General features: G+C 43.6%; 1 protein-coding gene across 1 annotated transcript; it reads left to right on the forward strand.

Annotated features, from left to right (window-relative positions):
- Nucleotides 1-5517: 5517 nt before the first annotated feature.
- cygb2 (cytoglobin 2) lies at nucleotides 5518-17019 on the forward strand. The gene is made up of 3 exons (XM_079498730.1): nucleotides 5518-5988; nucleotides 14944-15175; nucleotides 16523-17019. The coding sequence occupies exons 1-3, from the start codon at nucleotides 5705-5707 to the stop codon at nucleotides 16685-16687; spliced, it is 681 nt and encodes a 226-aa protein (XP_079354856.1). The 5' UTR covers nucleotides 5518-5704; the 3' UTR covers nucleotides 16688-17019.
- The last annotated feature ends 50 nt before the right edge of the window (nucleotides 17020-17069 follow it).

Below are 17069 nucleotides of genomic sequence, written 5' to 3' on the forward strand. Positions count from 1 at the left end.
AACATTCCCATTGGCCATTGCCCATTGGCCTTTGCTGTGTTTCACCAGTTTCAATTGAAATGGGCCCTCACCCTCAGTAGGGCCTCCGAGCTCCAAGTCAACCCCCCGCCCCCCTTGGCCCTCTCTCTCTCTCGCTCACTCGCTGCCTTGCTCTCTCCCACAATGTTAAGCTACACCTATTTCCTGTTAATAACCTGGGTAAAATGCGCGGCATTTGGAGGTAAAGGGATGACAGGATCAGAAGAGGTGTTGTTGCTGCGTAATTGTCGAGAGTAATGGCTGCGCGCAATATCGAACAGTCAAAACTATTTGTATTAATACGCTTCTATCAACAGAATAATTATGTCATAGGTATATGAGGGCCTCATATTTGGTGTTGAAACGGACCTCCAGATTCCGCCCCTGCCATTGGCTAGTCAAAAAGACCACATTCAGAGTTTCACATTCAGTACTCTATACTTTTCATTATTTGCAACAACTTTTAATAATATCTTCCATAAAGCATTTTTAGGGAAGGGTTGTCCACAACATGTTTAAGTCTAAAGGAATTATTCCAGTTCCTTAATGAGTATTCAGACCTGCCTGCTGTGGATAACACTTATAGGATTTTACGGAAAGAAAAGAATACATTTCCTGCCCAATGTCTTTCATGGGCAAACCTTAATAATATATTTTATAATATATTTCATTCATTCATTAATTCATTAATTCATTCATTCATTCATTCATTCACTCACACACACACACACACACACACACACACACACACACACACACACACACACACACACACACACACACACACACACACACACCATATAATAATCCTTCTACCCTAATGGAAAGGGGGTACACAAGCACATGGCCGTTTATCCGTCCGCCTTCTCCTACCAAACCACTCCGTTAGCACACATATCTCTCCATGCACTCAAAATCCTGCATGCCACCCGAATGAGTGGGCATCCAGACAACTGGCCACCTGGATGAGTGGCCACCCGGACAACTGGCCACCTGGATGAGTGGGCACCCGGACAACTGGCCACCTGGATGAGTGGGCACCCGGACAACTGGCCACCTGGATGAGTGGGCACCCGGACAACTGGCCACCTGGATGAGTGGGCAACCGGACAACTGGCCACCTGGATGAGTGGCCACCCGGGCCAACTGGCCACCTGGATGAGTGGGCACCCGGACAACTGGCCACCTGGATGAGTGGGCATCCAGACAACTGGCCACCTGGATGAGTGGGCACCCGGACAACTGGCCACCTGGATGAGTGGGCATCCAGACAACTGGCCACCTGGATGAGTGGGCACCCGGACAACTGGCCACCTGGATGAGTGGGCACCCGGACAACTGGCCACCTGGATGAGTGGCCACCCGGACAACTGGCCACCTGGATGAGTGGGCACCCGGACAACTGGCCACCTGGATGAGTGGCCACCCGAACAACTGGCCACCTGGATGAGTGGCCACCCGGACAACTGGCCACCTGTGGCCACCCGGACAACTGGCCACCTGGATGAGTGGGCACCCGGACAACTGGCCACCTGGATGAGTGGGCATCCAGACAACTGGCCACCTGGATGAGTGGGCACCCGGACAACTGGCCACCTGGATGAGTGGGCACCCGGACAACTGGCCACCTGGATGAGTGGGCATCCGGACAACTGGCCACCTGGATGAGTGGCCACCAGGACAACTGGCCACCTGGATGAGTGGCCACCCAGACAACTGGCCACCTGGATGAGTGGCCACCCGGACAACTGGATGAGTGGCCACCAGGACAACTGGCCACCTGGATGGCGCGGTGTGGCACTAGAGTTCGACCAGTCGAGTTCTAGTAATAATAATAATGAGATAGCCATCATTCATGTTCTGCTCTCATCGCATAACCAGAGATGTGCTCCATTAACTGTCTGGCCTATTTGACCAGTCTGTTGAAGTGGATGTTGAAGTTGGACATGTTAGCGAACAAATGCATACCGTTACCATGTTGTTTTGCTGTGTGGACTTTAATTATAGCCAAGAACTGCATGCATTAGAATTAAGGGAATTGTATGTTGTTATTCCAAAATGGCAGTGTTAGAATAGTGACAGTGAGAACATGAACCTTTAGGGAATAAAAGGAATGACGGATGAAGAGGTGGTAAGAGGAGAGGGGAAGAAGCGGGATGAAGGAAGTGTAGAGACGGAGGGATGAGATTGGAGGGGCTAGGAGTAGGGAGGAGGGGCTAGGAGTAGGGAGGAGGGGCTAGGAGTAGGGAGGAGGGGTGAAGGCTGAAGATTGTTAGCGAAGGGGGTAAGGGGAAGTGGAGATGATGGCGATGGGCGGAGATAACCGTGAGACCGTTCCAACAGGGGGGCAGAGAACCATGAATATTCTGGAATCTGATCAGTAAATGACAGTAAAGAAAGGGGAAGAATGAGGTGGAGGAAGAAGCGATACGAATTACAATGCACGAATGACATGTAGACATATAGGTATAAATACACATCACTGAAGAGATTAGAAAGGAGTTGTTATTAGAAGTGAACAGGTGAGCAAGGGAGAAGTTGCCATCAGACAGTTAAGTTAAGCAAGGGGAGGAGTTGTTAAAACAAGTAAGTTGATGAGCAATCGAGAATAGTTACCATAGTAAGGGGAGGAATTGTTATCAGGTGAGTTGATGAGAAAGGAAGTTATGTTGTTGAGAGAGTAAAGGAATAGAGTGGTAACAGAGATGTTAAACTTTGTTATAGTCATTCCTGATGATGGATTTATATAGGCTATAAAAATAACCAAGAGACCAGATACCTCAACCTTATAAAACTTCACTGGAAAAGTGAGAACCCAAAGTATCGAAAACCCAAAAGATGAACATTAGAGAAATGTAGAGTAATGCAAAAAACCTGAAAGGATTTTGACACAAGACACAAGCTCTTTAAGTATTTCTAAGTTATCTTTAGTTTTTTCTTCAGATCCAGAGCGTGTACAAATGTAAAGAATAGAGGAGAGAGAATTCTCCTAAGTGCTCTGAATGTCATCACATCATTTTGCACAAACATTCAGCTGTCACATTTCAATAGGTTGAAAGGTCCCATCAGAATAAGGTGTCATCAAGCTGTCATGGGCGTCCGATCGTCTGAATCCTGTTTTCGACTTTAATCACGTTCCGTGATTAGGATTCTTGTTGATGACTCTTTATCTCATAGGGTGAGAGTGTATGTTTATCCTCATCTTTAAGGGCAAAGTTGTTGTCATGTTGATTTCCATTTAATTACTTATTTCCCTTCGGTACAATTGACAATCTGGAGTGGGTGACAGCTGATAGTGGAATTAATACACACGCAAATATTGTTATGACATCATTGGGTGACAGGGCAGTCCTGTGCACCAGATACAAGAAGATTTACAAGGTCTTTTTTAACATAGTAATAAGATGTGAACATAAAATATGAAACCATAAATCATAATGTAAGAAAATACCCATCACCTGACCTTTTAGTTTTTTCCAACACAATTAGTTGAAATGATGAGTGAAATCAGATGGAAAAAAGAAATGTCTAACCTACTTTAACTAATGCACACTAAATCTGTCTTGACATGCAGTAACACATAACAATATGTTGTGTCCACTACAGAGCTGCAGTAAAATAATCCTGTTTGGTCAGCTGAGAGACAGTGGAGTAAGCACAAGCACATGCCAAAAATATAAAGCTTCATGCTATCCTGCCTTGTGTAACTGTGTCCACTGTGTCGTTCAACTTTATAATGTACACACTACACACAGACATTCATCTCATTTGTGAGAGATGTTAAGTTTAAAATTGTATTGTCCTTTAAATGCAGACCCAAAATTTGTAGAGTAGCCTGTTAAGTTTTGTCTCAATATACACATTTGCCTGAATATGTTCTTGGGCCTACATTTCAACCACTGACAGATAGGATACGCTACACAGTATGTCATTCACAAACTAAAAGATAAAATATATTTTATTTTTCATGACATGCATTATAGCCTACTTAGGACGGGCATTTGCTTGAGTGACAGCTGCAAAATGCCGGGGCCAGTTCATTTCATTTCATTTTGTCTTGACGACAAGTGACAGAGCGACAGCCCTTGGTGTTGTGCTGAAGTCTGCCATTTTACAAACTGCTGTGACAGCCCTATGCCTCTCAATTGTTGTCTCCCTTAATTGCTTCTGTGGTATAATAGAGCTGTCATCAGCATCATCCACCAGCACTTTCTCTATAAAGCCCAATTCATACCTTGAGCATAAATTTGCCATTACGGTAGTTTATCACACATCTCCAGTCTTTATGCGCATACAGACAGGGAATGTCAAATGTGGCTTTTAGAATATCGCCATGCTCGATTGAACAGATTATGCCTGTTTGACCTATATCTGTTGAGGCTTTGTTTGAAGTGTTCTCTTGACATTTGCTTGGATTACATTTTTGTATTTTGTTTTTTAGAAAGCTTCTTTGTGAGTAAAGCCTAAGTTATTCTTTGACCATTGTGTTTTGTTTTTAGCTTTTTATTTTCAATGAGCATGACAACGTGCAACAAAATTTAGGCATTACTCTGTTTTGTTTCCATAGTGAGTTGACTTCCTGGTGACTCTTTCTGAGTGCCGGTATTTAAGAGGACACATGGGGAAATGACGTCGACTGTTTAGTTCCCTGGATATTATTAGTAACAGACTAACTTTCCTTTGAAAATGTTTCTTGGTTTTCTGTCACGTTGCATGCAGCCTCTCTTCTGAGACAAAATACAGAGCAGGTGCCTTGCACACATACAAACACAATGAAAGATGGCCAACCCACACGCACACGCACGCACGCACCCACGCACGCACGCACGCACGCACGCACGCACGCACACACACACACACACACACACACACACACACACACAATCAGCACCACCTCTCCACTCTCTGTCTATGCCCATGCCCTCTGACTGTGACAGCTGTATCCGCTCAATACAATGGAGAGAGAGAGAGAATGAGAGAGAGAGGTTTACGTAGTTATGGGCACATGCACACTGAAGAGAGACTATTAGTGGGGGAGGTAGGGTAGAGAGTAGAGACCCTTCGTTCCCTGATTCTCTCTCTCCCCCCTCTCCCTATGTATATTTCTCCACCCCTCTCTCTTTTTCTCCCCACCCCTCTCTCCTTTTCATTCCATTAGGTCCTTATATGACAGAGCCACAGAGCATCTTCTACACCAGAGAGGAACAGAGCGACAGCAGAAGTGATGGAAGTAGTGAGAAAATAAAACTGCGACCACTGAGCATCACATCCTCCAGAGAACCAGAGGGTGAGAGAGCGCAAGAGGTAGAGAGAGACGGAAAAGAACAACAGAGAACAAGTTTTGGATGGACAAAGATAGTCTGAGCAGGGGAACAAAAGAGCATGTAAGAGAGAGAGAGGGAGTTTGAGAGAGTGAGAGGGGGAGACAGACAGGGGTTGCCGTGTGACGGGTTTGGGGGGACTGGGGACTTTTTTCAAGGGGAGTCACTGTCACGGTCAATCGCACTGGCCGTCAGCACTGTGGTCCGCTCCTGTCCTCTCTCTTCTTCCACTTCTTCTTCTCACCATCCCCTGCTCTCCAGCTCTCGCCGTGGGGTCTCAACTCTCCGTCTCGCTCCCCCCCTCCCTCACTCCCTACCTCCCTCGCACCCTGCTGGGAGCCTCCGAGCTGCTGCGGCGACGGAGGATGTCTCGCAGGGAGTCTCCTTCACCGCCAATGGAAGTGCAAGGAGTGTGCGGGGAGATGGGGGAAGAGCGGCCGGAGCAGGGGGAGCAACTGTCGGACGGTGAGCAGGACGTCCTCCAGGACACCTGGGGGCACATCTGCGAGAACTGCGAGGATGTTGCGGACGAGCAGCCGGTGTTCGCCGAGCCTCTGTCAGACAGTGAGCGCTACATCATCCAGGACACATGGGGGCGTGTCTACGAGAACTGCGAGGGCGAAGGTGTGGGCGTGACCGTGCTCATAAGGTGAGTCGCACAATCAACTCGAACCTGGCGCGTAAATCCAGCTAAAGGCTGGCAGGGGACAAGCACGCGTGCACGTTTAATGTCATGTCCCCCCCTTTTTTCTTTCGGATACGGGCGTCTTTTTTACGGTTTTATAAAGCTGACGTCATCATAATTTTTTATCGAAAAACAAAGTGACCGCAATAATCAACTGCATTCTCCTTTCGTGGACGTCAACATTGATTGATCCGGATGTAGATCAAAATCTCCGGATACAGAAATAGCCAGATCTGGCCTAGTGGGAACGGGATACGGTGTTCGTTACTCCTGAATAACTTTGGGGGGGGGGGGGTCACATCGTCTCCCCGTCCCCCATGATTGACGCCCATGATTCTAACATTCACTATTTGGGGAAATTTCAAGTGTGGTTGCACCTGAAGAAGAAACAGTGTGGGCTCAAGTAGCTTGAGTCGGTAAGTACAGTATGATGATGATGTATTGACCCATACATGACGTCACAGGGGGCGGAATGATGAATAACAAACCTTAATTTGTGGTTCCTCTAAATAAAGTCAGACTATTACCAGTAAGATGCCTGAGGGCGAGAAGCGACTATAGTCTGGTTGCTACTATTATTGATGCCATGTGGCCTATATATACTAGTAATATTAATTATAATGAATTTCACAATTCATTTATTTCAAACAGGGTTGCAAAGTGCTTTACAGCAGTGCATATTCAGTGCAATATACTGTATATGCACGTGCGCGAGTGTGTATGTGTGAATATACACATGAGCATGTGACACGTTATCAGTTTGACTGGTGTTACTGTACTGACAAAGTGTGTTCAGGGCCCCAGCATTGACTGGGCTATTGCATGGGTGAAATAGGCATCCCCATCAAGTTATTAGTCTCTCTCTCTCTCTCTCTCTCTCTCTCTCTCTCTCTCTCTCTCTCTCTCCCTCTCTCTCTCTCTCTCTCTCTCTCTCTAGCAGAACAACCCTCTTCATGTTTTGGCCAATAAGTCTTCAACCGTAGGTCGACCAATCAAAATATTTCCCCCCTGGATTGTTAAATCCTCACTCTGCCATATTACATCCATATATCCATGCCATATTACGTCATTTAGCATTTTCTTCAAAACACACTTTTTTGCTACAACTCCTACAGAGTTTGTCCAAAACTCACACAAATCGGTGCACATTATCTCTGGGGTGAGGGGTCATGTGATCAAGATGTATGAGTTTGTTTCTCAGATCTATTTCAAGTGCCTATGACTGACTTCCAAATTTGCTGGCCCTGTGCAGGCAACCCGGCCTGGCGGAGACTTGTGCTCCGAGGAACACACTTTTGTAGTTCGCTCAGCTTTTGGGTTTATACCTTTGGGTTTATACAAATCTGACACAGTGACAGTGTGTCAGTGTGTCAGATTTAGACTTTATTTTTGTTGTCTTATCATTTGGTTTAGTCCCGTAGGGTTTCTGCCTGTTGTGTATTGTAATGGAGGGTGTCTGGGTAACATTCTCTTTAATAATATGACATCAAACAATGGATGCAATTTTGTGATCATTTCATTTTTCAGGTTCTTGGTTGGCAAGTGGACAGTCTCTCTGTCTCTCTGTCTCTCTGTCTCTCTCGCACGCACGCACGCACGCACGCACGCACGCACGCACGCACGCACGCACGCACGCACGCACGCACACACACACCAAGCAAGGAACATTCAACATCATTAAGATGCTGGAACATTTCAAGGTCCATCTCTACCTGGACTGTGGAAAGTGTCACAATGCCCAGATTGTCATATTATTTATTCGCTTCATACATTTTTTATTCTTCATTTTCTTTTATCCATAGAAGACATTTATATGCTCTCATACATTTTCATCTTTGGTATTAAATACTAATTCACAATATAAAAGCAGTGGGCACCTTTATAAAGATACTAAAGATCCCAAATTTGAAATGGTTAGAGGAACAGAAAGTATAACCAGAAACAAATTGTACTTTATATAGGACAAGAAACAACAACAGAAATCTATTGTGCTGAAGACAAAAATGTATCAGTCAGTTTGTCAGTTTATGGGTTTATATGTTTAGTCCAGTAATAATGTCATTTGACCTCAAACTAATTGCAAAAAACCCAAACTCAGCTGATTTTGTATCTTCAATATATCCTGAATAACAGAAAAAGAAAGTTGCCTGGAATTGTCTGGGGGAAAGTTTAGAAAATGGCCTGTACAGTATGGCCACCATAGACATCCTATATAAGGCAAATATTTTCTAGATTTCCTTTTGCTTTAAGTAGCATGTGACATATCAAACTATAGGGTTTTCATGATTCTGAATCATGCATAAAAACACTCATTGGGATAAATTTGGCCATAGCCACTTGTGGTGACCTCATCACATTTGTGATGACGGATATGGCCGTTTTTAGCCCAATTAGTGTTTTTATGCAAAACAGAATCATGAAAACCCTCTAGTTTGATATGTCACATGCTACTTAAAGCAAAAGGAAATCTAGAAAATATTTGCCTTATAGGGTGTAAAAACGTGTACGTCACCAAGAGGGGGGCGGCGTCTGAAAAGCTAGCGGCACCATTCTTGTGGGCTTTAAACTCTAGCCCACATCACTCAGAATAGAGTGACGGTGGTATGTTTTTGTAAATATTGAGCTCGTTCTTGGCGACAACATAGTGAACCAACACCAGGATGGATAGAAAGAACGTCGGGCCCAAATACCTTACAAGGACAAGGAAAATGTCGTGAACAAACACGGCTGTGCTTAGATACTTATAGTCTTTTTGTAAACTCGTCAATCAGTGGGTTCCTTGATGCTGTCTCCATGCTGGAAAGCTGAAAAGCTAATTCCGTGTTCTGGCTCATTCCCTCGACGTGACCTGCTGTGGCACTTACTGAGCAAGTCTGCACCATTGTGAGGTCAGTTTAAAAAAAGAACGTATACAAGCACACCGGATAGTCTGTATCCGCTGGCGGCCGCTACCACATGACACATATGTTGACGCCCCCTCAAGGAGATTTTGGTACACTCTATATAGGATGTCTATGGTGGCCATACTGTACAGGCCATTTTCAACACTTTCCCCTCAGTTATTTAGGATATATTGAAGATACAAAATCAGCTGAGTTTGGTTTTTTAGTTATCTCCACCAGGCTATAACGGCCTGACTGTGTTTGTCCATCTTTGTGTGTGCAGCTAATCACTGGCATCGCAGCACAGGCTGCACAGCTCAATGTGAAACTTTTGCATGCACACCCCCAGTAAGCCAAGGAACAAACTCTTCCCTAAATCTTTCAAATCGGCCTTATGGTGACCCGGCCCGATTCACGTTTTGGCCTATAACTTTTAAACTGCATTATTAACTTCCCATATAGGCCACATCCATTTCTGCCAAACAAGAATTTCCACCATTTTGTGTTTTCTTCAAAACTGCTACTACTTCTCGATTTATCCAAAACTCACACAAATATAATATTCTCATATTCCACTCTGATTGGCTATACAATGGATGGCTTCCAAAGTTTCCGGGAGTCCCATTTTCCTATTAATGCCACAAATCATGAACCTACGTGCACTCATTTTAATAACACATTGAGGGGCTTCTAAAGCAGAGCCAAAAGCAATTTCACTTTCACAAAAGGAGTGCACCAGAAATGCGTTGTTTTTTCCATCATGTGACAATGACCTTAAACAGGGTTTTCATACTGGGTTTTCATACTGTACTGTTTTCCTGCGATTAAGTCATTTGTGGGCAGGGCCGATTTCTTACAAAAAATACAAGTAGAGCCTCCAAATTACCCCCAGATTGTAATTGAATATTCACCGGCATCTAGAGTGCACCTCCAAAAGCGCTTTCACTTTTGCCCATATCTCTCATCTCACTGTAAACTATGTCCTCAATCAGAGAGACAGCCTCCATGCATGAAGCCTTGGTCTGTTGCAGCCCAATTACAGATGACACTTTTGGCTTTTTCATTTCATGTTCTTAAATACCTAGATCAGAGAGGAGAGAGTGTAAAACCTCTGATCTCTTGACTGTCCACATAAAAATTCACTCTATTCCACAAGAAAATGCCCTGAAGGGCCTGTTTAAAATTGACAGTTTTTGTAGCCATGGCGACTGAAGTGACTGAAACTACGTGACTAACATTTCAGGGTGATGAAAATGAGTAAGGGATGATATATAAGGTGCAAAGAGCATTCTTCTCTTTGTGTTTGTGTGCATGCATGTGTGCATGCATGTGTGCATGCATGCGTGCGTGCGTACACAAGTTTGTGTTCTTGTGTGCATGCGTGAATGACAACAACAAGCTTTGGCAGTTCAGTGTGTCTCTCTCTCCCCCACTGGCTGGCCCTTCTTCTCTTTTTGGTTTATTGCACATCTCTCCCGCCCCCCGCTCTGATTTCTTCTCTCGTCTCCCTCAATGAAAAGCAACATGGTCTGCCCGATCTGCCGCCTGTCTGTCCAAATATTTCAAGTGCATACAGTTTATCGTGGATTATGTACTTCTTGAACAATTACCTGTCATGCACAACATACGACCAGTTGTGTCATTAAATGTCAACAATCATGTAATTGTAATTACTACATACGGAAAGATGATACATGATACAGTGTGATGGAACAAAGTTGCAGGTAATTGCCGCTATTAAAACTATAACTAAATGACCTATTGTAACTCAACCAGAAGATGATAATCCTTCCATGACTGGGGTTCTTGTGCGTACAGATTTGCATGTCTCTGTCCGTCTGCATGGATACATGGAGAGAATATACAGTGACAAAAGCCTCAAAGCTCTGACGTTCTCCCCAATGCATACTAATGCAATTGCACCCCCACGCCACCCCCCTGTCCCTCTGGCCCCGGCATTTAACAGTACAGTGACACTGTCAACTTTGTTTGAGCAATCATCGTAATAGAATTAGGGTAGGATTAAAAGACATTTTTGAAAGAAGACACCATCTTTGGTGACATGTGGTGGGTATTTATTTAAAGTGTGCATTCAAGAGTCCTGAAAAGAGATGAGCCATGTTCAGGCATACTTGCTCATATCCCTGTGCCTAATGGAAAAATGTAACCTTCAGAATTCAGTGGAGTAGAATCCACCTCCCTATAAAAGGTCCTTCAAGTCTAATTAAAATCTGATTAATAAGCACCACTAAACAGCACTGCTCTGGCTTTGATGAGTCAATTTAAATGCAAAGACAGGTGCAGAAGTGTGCTCAGCAAAGTCTGAGATGCCAAACGTGGTCACATCTCGCACAGGAACCAAATGTCTCCCAGCATGTCGGTTCATGGCAGTTAACATGTAGTATGTAGAACAAACTGCCACTTTATAACCAAAACATTGTTTTCCCCCTTCCTATATGCGAATAGCAGCCCGTACCCCTAGAGTAGACAATGCCGGGCGTCTTCCCAACTGTTTCCATCACCTCTGAGTGTCATCTATATTTATCACGTACTTATATTGTAAGTTACCAGAAAAGTAAAAATGTCTTAGACAAAAGAGCAGTTGAGACGAACCATCTAAGTTCTACTAATTATCCATAATGTATAAATCATGGCACGTCTGCATTGATGAAAATTCAAGGGAGGAACACTAGGCCTGCTTGGTGAGAACCGACTACAGCCCCTAATATTAAGTTAGGAACTAGTTAGGCAAATAAATAAAATAACACGTGGCGTCTGAAGCGGACTTGAGCCACGAGAGGCACCACCGAGCGAGCCATCAGGTGAGCGAGTTGACGTAGACTGGCATGGCCAGACTAATATCACTGTATAGATATTAGTCTGGAACTTTGGTCTGGAAGATTTATTTCCGAGGAGCGGTTACCAACATCAGAGCAAAAAAGTCTCACTTTGAATAGTGGGATTGGTCACCCACGAAATGTAATTCAATTTCAATTGTTTCCCCCCCTGTGGCAGATTCGTCTGGTTTCCAGGCTAGAGTCGCGTGCCAAACATTGCAAAACAAAGATGCACTTAATATTGCTTTTGCTCCAGTTATCTTTGTTATATAATTATTATATAATCAATTATTTTACAAACGATCCTTGGGAACTATAACTATAGCACAAGCAGAGCTACGCTGTGAGCTTCTGTGGTTTTACCATTAAGTGTCTTATCTGCATGGGACAACTATTATCTGGTTTATAATTCCTGTCACAAAAGAAATGACTGAATAACGACAGCTGGGAATGCTGAGCAAAGAGCACTGCAGGCGAAATAGGGCTTCTGTTAGGCTGCCTGTCACAGCAGGATCTGGGGACGTGTCGTGTGGGCCTGCCCAGGGCAAACTCGCACAGGGGAGGAACTAGACTGGCATAGCCAGTCAGCTGGGTGCACTAGGGCAAGAGGACTAACGAGTGAATTTGGGTCAAGAAAATTAGGTGAATGTTGGTGCACGTGGACACACACGCTCTGTATGTTTGGGATCATGCCTAAATATGTCTTTTGTAAATAGATATTGTATCATCATTGAGAAGACTAGTGCTGTGCCCGTTTCGGGCCTCAGCTTTCTTTTTCGAGAATCCTATCATCTTTCTCACTCAACACCAACACCAGCGCTACCTCAGCAATACACCTTCTAAGTTTGATGTTGATTGGATGACCTGTTCTCGACATACAGTAGGCCTATGTGAAGGACATACAGTAGGCTACCTGTACATACCTAGAATTTATAGAACAAATGCTTGCCATGCATGGCATCCATTTCTTCTTTGGTGAGCTCTGTGAGCCTTGTTGAGCATGTTGAAACATTGTTGTGGCCTTGACACGCTACTTAAAACAAACCTTAAAAGTCCATGGACTTGGCTGCCACATGACGTCACAAGTGAAAGCCAGACGTTGGAGGGGCTCAAAAACAGCTTTGAGTTCACTCAGGGTCCGGAAACACGGGTATTCGACTATCCGTCATTGCCTTCATTAACCTACCTGAGGCCCATTCTAAAATCACACCTGTGTGAAGTGAGAGGTGCAACTGTACCGTGTGGGGGTCCCCGCAACATCCAGACCCCCAGGAATGCGCCCAGGGGGTGCGGCCCATTTCCAGGCTAGCGAGCCGCCCGCGTCTGAAACCGTCGAGAAATGACAGAGTTACAGTGTGGGGGTCCCCGGGGGGTCCCCGGAACATCCAGACCCAGGGACAGACATACTATACATATACATACACATACACACATTGCTACGTAATGGAGTGATTAGGCACCGCTCAAAAATGTCTTCTAAATACTAATGTTGTTCAAACTTGTTGATACTAATAATGTCAAGGACTCCCAAAACATTATTTGACCGTGGTAAGGTGATAACCCATCTCAAAATATTGAGATGGGTTACCATGGGTTATATTGAGAAGAAAAGTTTTGAGTAAAACATGTTTTATAATAGCAGATCCACAAGCTCACAGGAGGGCACAAAGTGGCACTTTGGCTGCTCGCTGTGGAAACGGATAGTCGGATACCAATGGTAACCAGAATGCTCGCTTTAAAACACACTCGCCCTCATTTATTTTCACTGACCTGACGCTGAACGCTCGTTGGGGCGGTTCTTGTATTCTTGTATTTGTTTTACTGAGAATATAATAAGTTTAGGGTTAGGCATAGTTTTTCTGGGGTTAAGTTTAGGAATAGGGTTAGGTTGTGGCACCGTTTTACTGTGGTTAAGGTTAGGAATAAGCTTAGGTTTTAACCATTTAAGCAGTTTACTTTACGAATACCAGGCTGAGTGGTTCCGCCATCTGTATGCCCGGGGTGACTGTGTTTTGAGGCAAGCGTTCCTGTATCCATACCAATTGGCAGAGAATCATGAATCATCACATCCTTGTCAACATGCGAGGAAGCAATATCCCCATTAATACTGGCAGACACAACACACAGTGGTTTCTATGTATGTACAAGTTGTTATCCAGTCAAATGGAACCGTACTGCAGGATGTGCAGGTTTAAGACTTATATTTAAGACTTAAATCTTAAATATTGTTGCCTCAAGCGCAACTCTAACCATTAGTAATTAGTCTGTCTTCTCAGCATGGATTTTGTTTTTGGTAGTCTCAAAGTTTCACCTCCTAAACCCATGTTTTTCACAAAGAATGTAAACACTTCAGTGGAAAACTCAGATTCAGAGAATAAGAGACTAGTGCTCACTGCTCAGGGCATAGTTGTGCATCTAAAGACATTCCATTCCGTTGGTTGTGTTTTGTAAATATGCTGCAGGTCACACATTGTAATGAGCAGCAAGGGAACCATGGAATGTGAAACAGAATGGCAAATGACTTGGTGGCTGTGAGGTATAAGTCCATTTATTATTTTCTCATGTCTGAGTTCCTTGTTCACATTTAGTTCCCAAGATTCTTCTTTATTGATTTATTAGATGTCCCTAAAATAAGTTTTTGCCTGCACATAACTGTTATCTGCTATTGTTGCATGAGCATAATAAAGTAGCCTAACTATATTCACATTTGCATAATTTTTTTAATCTAGCTATTCTCAGTAGATCAGTAGAACATCATATATCTTAACAGATCATATCTGGCTCGGACCGCTGGCGAGCATTGTAGCAACTATACAATGTAGCCTGACGACGGCCTTTGCTGCATGTCACTCCCCATCTCTCTCTCTCTCTCTCTCTCCCCATTTCCTGCAGCCTACTGTCCTATATCCATAATAAAGGCATAAAAATCCCCAAATATATCTTAAAATATATCATATCTCCTTCGTTCCTCATCTTCCCTCCATGCTGTAAGAGACGTTGACAGGTACGGTCGCCACAAATCACAGTCGCCATATGGAATGTTTGAAAAGCCCACCCGAACGGTAGCCCTAAAAGCCCGGCCCAGTCGCCTCAGAGAGTCAGTCCAGTCGCCCAGAGGTTTGCTAAGAGGCGCATCCTGATGGTAAAGCTGTATCATCCAATTCATCATAAATGTTGTATTCCCTTCCTTTACCACCCAGGTTTTTTGTGAACTTTCCATCGGCCAAGCAGTACTTCAGCCAGTTCCAGGAGATGGAGGACCCAGAGGAGATGGAGCGGAACAGCCAACTGAGATACCATGCCCGCAGGGTGATGAGCGCCATCAACACCGTGGTGGAGAACATCCACGACCAAGAGAAAGTGTCCTCTGTGTTGGCCTTGGTGGGAAATGTCCATGCTCTCAAGCACAAGGTGGAGCCCATATACTTCAAGGTCAGTGGTGTAAAGTAACTAAGTAATCATGTACTCAAGTACCAAAGTGCAATTTTGAGGGATTTGTACTTGAGTATTTCCAATTTCCAATACTTTTACTTCTACTCCACTACATCTCCGATCCAAATATTGTACTTTTTACTTCACTACATTATTTGAAAACTTTAGAAGTTATAGATTTCGATTATTATTACAAAATATACATTAAGCACCCTATAAACATTTCGGCCATTTGAAAATAGCCGATCTACAAGCTCACAACGTGACGCATACTTCTTGGTGGGAAACGCATATACTTCTATTTAAGTACAAAATATGAGTACTTTTTCCACGACTGTTGAAGGTAATTAAGAGATAACAGAGAGCTTAATGCAAATTTTGCCTTCATAACTTTTGTATAATCTCATGCAGAGTTGCAGGCCTGTAAGCAGGGATGTGCTGTGGATTTTTTAACTAGTGGGGCTATGTTGCGCAAGTGCACGTGCACATGCACTCGCTCGTGAGCGATCACTAATTGAAATAACCTCATTAATGTAAGCTGCCTATTTATTAACCCACAACATTCTGTATTTCTATTTACTTGCATAGTGGGGAAACCTTCGTGTTGTCATAATTATGCATTTACCTTGCAAACGTCACTTATGTAATTGAATTAGTTCATGAATCAATCAACTAATCAATATTTTATATGGTCAGGTGTGTGCTGTGAACAAAACACAAATAACTCATAGCCAGACATTCAACGTAAAAAATGAAATAATTAGTCTTTATTTGACCCCTTCAGAATGAGCCAAGAAGGAACAAGGAATCCTGACAAATTATAAATTATAAACAATAAAAGACTTTGATGTAAAAATGTCCCATACTGTTGGGCATTGGGAATTATTACCCGGCTATATTGCTGTCTTTGTGTTGTATTGAAATGTGATAGTCAAGTTGATATGATGTGACATATGAGTTAACCAGCTTAAAACTAAAAATTACTTTTGCATTGTTTTTAATTTTCATATTTTATGTGATTTCAATTATATAAAACTAAATTATTCTCAGAGGCCGAGGCAAGGCGACTTCTCCAGTGCTTGATGTGCCGTAGCCGCAGTGGGTCGTAGCTATAACATGAAATTTGTTTTCTATCTTACTTGCTCCCATGATTGTATTTATTTCTCTCTGCTACTCAGCCTATCACTTTAAGCTTCTTTCTGTATGTGTTGACATGAGTATAACGTGCAGTACTGGTTGACATTATACAGTATATTTATATGTTTGTGGTCTTTCAACTAGCTACCCATCCTGTAAATTGTACCTACCACCTTCCCCATCTTAACGATTCCCTTCTCCCTCTCCCAGATCCTGAGCGGGGTGATGCTGGAAGTGTTTGCGGAGGATTTCCCAGAATGCTTCACAACAGACGTCCAAATCATCTGGAGCAAACTGATGGGTGCAATCTACTGTCATGTGACAGGGGCTTACACTGAGGCAGGCTGGGCCCAGGTCCACAGTTCAGCTGTGTGAGAGAAGGAAAGGTGTGGCTTTAGAGGACTTTCTGAATTGGGAATAGATCGAGTAAAAGGAAAAAACGATGCGCAAATGGGTTTTCCTGAATGATGTGTGCGAAAGAATAGAGACGTCAAAAAGATTTGTACGAGGACTGAAATTGAGAAGTGTTAACAATTCTGTATAAAAAAGAAAAAAAGAAAAGAAAAAACAGTGAAAGAAGGCAAGTGCTTAGTTTTAAGACTAAACTAAATGCCAAAGCATTGAGATTTGTATAGAGGAAAAGAAATGTAACCCGGGGCCATATGCATGAAGGTTTGCGCAGCTGCTGAACAGTGCCACTTTAGGTCACCCAGCGGTATTGCAGCTGTTCATACCCCCCCCCCCCCCCACACACACA

The sequence above is a fragment of the Electrona antarctica genome (genome assembly GCF_951216825.1).
Source record: "Electrona antarctica genome assembly, chromosome: 4".
Lineage (NCBI taxonomy): Eukaryota > Metazoa > Chordata > Actinopteri > Myctophiformes > Myctophidae > Electrona > Electrona antarctica.